Source organism: Cydia amplana, chromosome 16, assembly GCF_948474715.1.
Source record: "Cydia amplana chromosome 16, ilCydAmpl1.1, whole genome shotgun sequence".
In the NCBI taxonomy this organism is placed as follows: domain Eukaryota; kingdom Metazoa; phylum Arthropoda; class Insecta; order Lepidoptera; family Tortricidae; genus Cydia; species Cydia amplana.
The window spans coordinates 14,930,661-14,939,522 of NC_086084.1; the positions used below are offsets into that span (position 1 = coordinate 14,930,661).

At 37.1% G+C, this 8,862-nt stretch overlaps 1 protein-coding gene across 1 annotated transcript; it reads left to right on the forward strand.

Moving 5' to 3' along the window:
- Positions 1-2,877: 2,877 nt before the first annotated feature.
- Positions 2,878-4,488, forward strand: LOC134655464 (uncharacterized). Its single transcript, XM_063510928.1, has 2 exons — positions 2,878-3,069; positions 4,204-4,488. Exons 1-2 carry the CDS (start codon positions 2,878-2,880, stop codon positions 4,486-4,488), a joined length of 477 nt encoding a protein of 158 aa, XP_063366998.1.
- The last annotated feature ends 4,374 nt before the right edge of the window (positions 4,489-8,862 follow it).

Sequence of the window (8,862 nt, forward strand, 5' to 3'; positions counted from 1 at the left end):
GGGATTTCACAGACGGGTTGTGTGACAGCATAGCGTCGAACCTACGATCCCTGAGAAACACCACCGATAGTCTACAGCTCAACAAAAGTGACAAAACCTGTTACAATATTATGAGAATAAATATCTAAATCTAAATCTATTCTGCCGCCAGAGTGTAGCACTCTACGTAAACCATAGAGTAACTTATACATATTTTTAATTTATGTAATGAATGATTTTACTGTTATTAAGTACCTAATTAATTTATTACATAAATTATTTTATGGACATGTTTTTGTACGCCAAAAGGCAAAACCTACGGCTACCACCAGTTTGGCACTGTCATAAACGCCATCGAGAACGTAATTTACTTTCAATACATCTCGCTTGCACTAACATGCGAGTACGAGCGAGATGCATAGAAAGTAAATTACGTTCTCGATAGCGTATATGTCAGTTTTGACAATGTCAGTGACTCATGGTACGGGCTCTAGTGATACCAAATTGATCTTTTTTTACGCCACTGTAACTGTACCCCTAGTGTAAATTTCAGGGATCGGATACCGGTATTTTTTGTATGGGAACGGAAACGGTATTTTTTCGTTCTTTGCTAATTAGTTCATTTCTAATTGGGCAATCTAATAATACGAAGTCGTAACCTAAATACACAACTGAGTCCTACATTTCGAGTATAAAATAATTCGAAAAATATGGTTATTTCTAAGTTTTTGCAAAAAACCGGTTCCGATCCCTGGTAAATTTCATTCATAGCGTGACGTGACGTACGCGTTTGCGTTAAGTGTCATTTTGTATGGGATTTTGAATTTCCAAAACGTCCCGCTTGGCGCGCTAGTCGAAATCCCATACAAAAATAGACATACCGCAAACGCGAACCTCTCGTCACGCTATCGAATGAAATTTAGACCTTTACTTTATTTTATAAAGTTTATAAAGTACAAGGACACGAGGATGTTTTAATTAGGTACGTAATCATTTAAGGACGTCAACGATTAAATAATGTGGACCATTGTGCCCGGTCTCCCCTGACAAGCGGAGAAACAATTGTGTTTCCCAAACCTCCTCTAATCTGGTCGCAATGGCTCTGTGCTTAACAGGATAGCTAAGAGTTATTTACAGTACATATGGTGCTACTTTACCGCACTAGTGCGATAAATAGCACATTAAGTAACTATGTAAAATGTACTGTATTTAGCACCAGATGTACTGTAAACCTATTTACAATCATGCAAATTTTGGCACATTACCGAGGTAATATTTATATATTTGGCGACCTATCTGGACAGTGGGCAGTGACCCTGCCTATAAAGCCGATGGTCCTGGGTTCAAATCCCAGTAAGGGCATTTATTTTTGTGATATTTTTTCCTAAGTCATGGGTGTTTTCTATGTAGGTACTATATTATAATTATATATCGTTGTCTGAGTACCCACAGCACATGCCTTTTATTGAGTATACAGTGGGGCTTATTCAGTTAGTAATGCAATAATGTCCCATAATATATATTTAAGTTGGTATTACTATTAATTAACGACGGATTAGTTTTTCATTAGTCAACTAGCAATCCAATAAAACGTCTTCAGAATCTGGACGTAAAAAGACGTCACATCAATCTCCATCAGCCAGCACGCCCCTCCAGCACGCCCCCCAGAAAGAACACGCGCCTTAATTACCTCTAATTAAACATTAATTCCCTTTTAATTACCATCTATCGTCTTTTCTGAGATATTCATTAGCACTCTGTGTCATTCGCAGACCGGAGCTTTATTTTTAACTGCAAGAATATAGATTTTTTTGTCTGAAATCAGTAAAAAGCGAAATAAAAGAAATACGTGTACAGATGTAGTGCATAATTATTTTTATCGTATTTTCAGAAACGAAACTATCTTGCTATTTCAGTCAGTTTCGGTACAAAAAGTACTGAGTTTGAATGAACGTTTTCGTGAAAAAACACTGTAAAATTATTATGCATTACATTTGTAAAGTTAATCTATAAATGTGTGAATCACATGTCTTAATTTGCTAGAAAGAAGTAGTAGTAAGTCGTCTTGTAGTAGATAGGTATCAAACCACCTAATTGCATCATTTCCTTTTTACCTTTTTGGTACGGAACCTGAGTACGGAACCATAAAAACTATAAATAGGACACACAGATAATAGTGAATTGAAAATGTATAAAATCGTTATCAACTTTGGTAATTGGATTAACTTAATCACAATAATGATACTTCATGATAACAGAACTGCAGGCATATCATCAGTTTCAAGTGCTACCCGTACAAGAAAGTCGTGTAAAACATATATAATAGGTATGGCAAAAGGAGTGGAACAAGTGAAGAAATTTCTTCAAGACATCGCAATAAAAGAAAATTATCTACTAAGCAATATCGACATTAAACCAATCTCGTCTGGAGGAGCCAATTACACAACAGATTTGTACTCGGTTACAATTTCAGAACCTCTAAAACAGGATATAAATATCTTTGCCAAAGTCGCCAATTCAAACGAGAAAACACGACAAAACAATGACTCCTTATCCAGGCTATATGAAAATGAAGCACTTTTTTACTCTGAACTAGCCGTAAACTTCAAAAGAATTTACAATAAACGCCAAGTCCCTATAGAAGACAGGTTGTATATACCCAAATACTACGAGCACTTATTAGTCCCTTACGAGGAGATTCTGATTCTGGAAAATCTTGAAGCAAAAGGATTTACGAGCTTTGATAGAATGAAGACTTTCAATTGGGAATATGCATCTACAGCAGTTAAACAGTTGGCAAAATTTCATGCTCTTGGTCTAGCATTGCGCGATGAAAATCCTCATGAATTCACAAGACTAGTTGGTAATTTTAAATCTATATTATCTGACAATCGTGAGATGATAAACTCGCTTCTAAAAAGGGCGGTTGATAGTGCATGTGAAGGTTTAAAGGGTGACAATAAGGAACGCCTGCAGAAGTATTTCGCATCGACAGAGAATATAGCGACGCTGATGAGAACGATGAGGAAGGATGAAATATTTTTGACTCATGGAGATTATAGACCAAGCAATTTAATGCACAGGCATCGGGTGAGTTTTTTTATTTTTATTTTAATATATAAAACCTATTTGATTCATAGCTGTATAAACTAAACTAAGTAGATCAAGCGTGACTAGGGCTGAACCTGTCTGTAATCTACACAGTTTCTTTCCTCAAAATGTGAGTCTCTAATGTAAACTTCGATGTTGAAGAAAATCGAGGGATTCGGATATATCAATAGCCATTTCAACACAAAATGGCTCGTAACTATAACACCATTCTTAACTGAAACTCTACATCTAAAATAATTCAGAATAACTTCAGGCATTTACCGGTAGGTATAATCAAGTTCTTTCTAAAGATCATTGTTCTTGTAATAAAAAGGGGTAAAACTACTAACTATATGTATAATAAAAGCTATCAAAATCAGGGCTCCCATAAAACTTGATTTCTTCCAGCTTGCCTATTTCGAGACAACTGAGCCCGTACCACGAGTCACTGACAGTGTCAAAACTGACATAAATGCCGTCGAGAACGTAATTTACTTTCTATACATCTCGTTTGCACTAATATGCGAGTACGAGCGAGATGTATAGAAAGTAAATTACGTTCTCGACGGCGTTTATGTTAGTGCCAAACTGATGGTAGCCGTACTGAACACATATCACTACACCTTATAAAACAAAGTCCCCCGCCGTGTCTGTCTGTTTGTATGTTCGCGATAAACACAAAAACTACCCGAACGTGTTTTCATGCGGTTTTCACCTATCATTAGAGCGATTCTTGAGGAAGGTTTAAGAGTTCTGTGTAACCCGTGCAAAGCCGGGGTGGGTCGCTAGAATTTAATACAAAGCAAATAAATACGCTCCGGCTTGCCTGCTAACCTAAACCATAGAGAAATATAGTAAGACAAGAGTGCTCACTCCATACATCAGTTAGACTATTAATTTCAGTGTCTACATCTAGCATCGAGTAGCGGAACTATCAGTACTGCTATACTTGACAATAGATGTAGCACCGACCGGAAAGTCTTATCTCAACAGCATAAGACTTTCCGGTCGGTGCTACATATTGTCAAGTAGCAGTACTGATAGTTCCGCTACTCGATGCTAGATGCTAATAGTCTTTTTGGTACTAAAACTGATGTATGGGAGTGAGCAATCTAGCCTAAACATATTTTCCAGAACGGTAACCTGGAGGTAGTCCCTATAGACTATCAAACCGTGAAAGCTGGGAACCCAGTGGGCGACCTGATGCACTTCGTCTTCTCTGGCTCTGATGAGGAGTTCCGCCGTCTCCATTACCAGCAGCTCATGGACCACTACTTCAAGCAGCTGACCTTGGCGTTGAAGCAGCTTAATGTGGACGTGAAGAACGTGTATCCTAGGGAGACATTTGATGCAGATCTGATTAGGGTAAGGCTGATGGGTGTCATACCCAGGATACTCACGCATGTGGATAAAGGATGACTCACGCTAGATCGTGCCGTGCCTGAGCCGAGGTCTCCGACATGTCATTTTCTATGACGGCTGATCGGTGATCACGAGGTGCCTTCCATAGAAAACGAAGCGCAGGAAGCTTCGGCCCGGTCTAGCGTCATCCTTGAGGCAAATATTAGGTTACATGTGGAATTTTATAACATCCGTGTGATGTTCTGGCTTTTTGTCCCGGCTCACTATGAGAGCCTAGGGATCGCTCGACAAGTTCAACAACCTAATCCCGAGAATTCGTATAAGCACTAAATCAGAGTGACGGGTATTTCAATCTAAAGGGATAGATAACTAGTAGGGCTCTTTATAGGATTAGATCAGAAAAACAAATAACGACTGTTCTGTTCATGAAAGTCAAAAACAATGGAGCCTGATTTCTGGTCCCAATTTTGTTACATCGCAAATATATCCTGGCTGGTTGACTTGTAGAGAATGCCTTATGGCATCAAGTCCGCCTTTTATACTATAAGGTCTTTTGTGCAATAAAGATTAAAACAAATAAATAAATATAGTGTCAGCGTAGTTTTTTGTAGGTCCACCAATCGTTCTTTTAGGCATTTACCTTACTTTAACATTAATCTTATTTCCAGTTGAGACCCTTAGGTCTATTCTTGGGTCTAATGATGGTGGGGATGGTGACAGTGGCCCCGGAAGAAGCACCCAAGCTGGATGGAGACATATCCAAAATTCAGGTTAGCTTGCCATTAACTTTATTATTTATCATCATCATCATTTTAGCCTTCGGTCGCCCACTGCTGAGCATAGGCCTCTCTTCTTGTACGCCACTTGTCCCGGTCCTGTGCTAGTCTCATCCAAAAGTACCCCGCGATACTTCGAACGTCATCCACCCAACGAGCCAACGTACGCCAGGCGCTTCTTTCATCCGTAAGCGGCCACCAATCCGTCAACATTATTATTATAATATTATATTGTTTAATACACTAGCAGCTGAAAGCTGATGCGTGTATATCACTGCACTTTTTTATAGGGTTCCGTACCCAAAGGGTAAACACGGGGGTCCCGTTATTATTAAGACTCCACTGTCCGTCTGTCTGTCTGTCACCAGACTGTATCTCATGAACCGTGATAGCTCGACAGTTGAAATTTTCACAGATGACGTATTTCTGTTGCCGCTATAACAAAAAATACTAAAAACAGAATAAAATAAATATTTACGTGGAGCTCCGCAACAAACGTGATTTTTATGCCGTTTTTTTTTGCGTAATGGACGGAACCCTTCGTGCGCGAGTCTGACTCGCACTTGGCCGGGTTTTTTTACGATAAGTGTTCATTTTGATAGTTTCAAATGCTTGTCAAGTCTCTTTTTAGAACTGTTCACTGAATGAGCATTTATCACGGCTAAACAGCTACATAAAGTACCAGTTTTTGTGCAACTCTATTGAAATAGTTATTTTCGATAAAAGTGCGAAAAAGAGGAAAATCGTAACGAGTGGCAATAAATTATAACACGACCGAAGGGAGTGTTTTAAATCGACACGAGTTGCGAATTACCTATTCGCACGTGTATCGAACAACGTTTTACAGTACATATGGCACTTTAAAGTTTCGACATACGCACGAAAAGTGCTATTTTACGCACTAGTGCGGAATAGTAGCCCCATATGTACCTACCTATGTACCTACTGTAAATAAATTTATTTCATTTTATTTCAGGTCATACCCAACCAGCTCGCTATGGAACGCATAAATGGGATCGTTAAAGACTTCGTCCGATGGGGAGTTTTGTAAAGAATGATACAGTACATCACGAATAGGTACATACATGAAATATAATACAGTGTGTTGCCTGTAACGTGAGTAAATTTATTCAACAACTTTTAAAAATTACGAATCCTTTAGACTTCCTCTTTTCCATACAAAATAAATATTGCCTTCAATGTACGCTGATATCAGTTTGTTTGACGTTGCTTGTCACGCTTTAAATCTAACAAAATTTGCAATACATTGCATCTTAGAATAAACTTCATAAGTTATTTTTAAAAGTTGCTGAACAAATGTTGATCAGTTTGAGGAGTACAGCCTACTGTTTAATTTATTGCTCATGTTACAGGAAACACCCTGTATATGTACTCGTGATTCATTAAGAAAATGACAAATTTCGATACCCATACAAAACATATGAGAAGGTTCCGATGTTTTTCCATGTGGAACTTTCGCAATTTTGGAAACTTGCCAACAGTTTTGCTGAACCTATGTACGAATTATTATTTAATAATTTAGTCGCTTTTCGGTGAAGCTAAACATCGTGTGGAACCTGGATTCATCACAATAAGCCCTAGGCTAGGTTACGCTCTGAGTTGGAAGATCAGGGCTATAACCGCGAAAATCGAAGTTCGCAAATTGCGGGCATTTTTCTCTGTCACTCTAATTATGCCTTCATTGGAGTAAAAGAGAAAGATCCCCGCAATTTGCGAATTTCGGTTTTCGCGGTAGCCCATCGGGCGGCAGTCGCTTTCGTAAGGCCCAAGATACACTTGTAAGTTTTACATACGTGAGTAGGGACACAGCTATAGTACAGAATGAGAGATGCATATCGGTATCTCATTCTAACAAATAGCTTTGTCCCTACTTACGTAAGTAAAACTTGTAGTTTACGTAAGTAAAACAAAGTAACTGTATCTCGGGCCTAAAAACTAGTGCTTACGCCAATTCTTGGGATTATTTGCCATGCTCACCCCAGGCTGCCAAGAGCCGTGGCAAAAATCCGGGGCAACGCGATGATGATGATGATTAATCATTTTTTTACCGCTTAATACTTAAACTTTAATGGTGTGACTACTCTCCGTAGACATTCTTATCATCATTTTCTGCTTTAGCTGGCTCAAGATAATTACTACCATGAATAATTGCAACAATTAATGCTATAACTTTCAAAACCACCTATATCAGACAACTTCAGCATACAAAAAACGACTATACTTACTTGTATTAAGGTGTAATTAAGACTGCGCGTTTTGTTCCCAATAAGAAATTATAAAGTATTCTTGTTTGAAAATTAGAAAAATTTAACAACGTCGCTTCTTATGTCATTGTGTAGCTAAAAATAAACCCTAACGTTTTATATATAGAGTCGAATATCGATTGAATGTAAATAAATTTCAAGAGGTTTTGATGATTATTCAGTTGTATCCTACATTGCTCTTGAGATTTCAGGGGATTCGGCTAAAGGTAAATAATATTTTTTATCTGTTCTACCCAATGAAGCTTTTGAATCATTAATTTTATATAAATTAGGAAATGAGCGGTTTGGAATAGATTACTTTACAAAAATATAATATGTTGAATATTATCTTGAGAGGATTAAGAGAAGAGAGAAGTATAATAATTATTATGTTACACAATACGCTACATTGACAATTTTTTATTAATGGTATCATTCGATCAGGTTTGTTTTTAGGATCAAAATGTCTATATGGGACCCACTGCAAGCAAAACAACGTGACGTCACTGTCACTGAGAGCCCATCTTGAAGTATGGGCAAAACAATAAATTTGCATTTTTGTCGGTGAAATATTGCGTTTATGTATATAGTTGCTATACAATCTTTTTTGGATAAAATGTAAGGAATCGAATGGTATTCTTACTTATTTAAGAAAATTTTTTTTTTCTTATTTTGAAACTTTCAGACCATGTACTTTTGTATAATTTCTATATATTATTTTAATATCCATGAGATAAACTGCTCATTTGCTATCTATTTTACTAAATTTTGTAATACAATTCAACATGTGTCACATCCCTATTCTGCTATTAATACAATTTAATAAAATATGAACATCGTACATTAAAAATACCTTCATTTTTAAGTGGAAAATACGAGTATAACGAATGAAACAATTGAATGCATAAATATTGGAAAATGTGATAATAATAAACAACCTTGCAGCTGCCTCGCAATGTATTCGGAAAAACTGCGAAAAACAGCCATAAATACTCGATATACAGGGTGAACTAGCTATTGGATTTAATGCAGACATCTATACACCTTATAGATTAGATTATAAACTAGTTAATCAATGTATAGAGTAAAATAATTGTCATACGATAAATAAATAAAACAAACTTCCCCGCCGCGTTTGTCTGTATATGTATGTTAGCGATAAACTCAAACGTTACGGACGACAAACGAACGGATTTTCATGCGGTTTTCACCTATCAATAGAGTTTTTGAGGAAGATTAGGTGTTAATTTTTTAAGGTCACAAATATAGTCTATCTCTTGGTCTGGTCTAGTTTTTTTGCTAGAAATTGTAATACAAAGAAATTAGAGCGAGTAAAAGTTGTGTTCGGTTTTCGAATTATCTGTTAGAGCGAATAGAAGTTATAAAGTCGT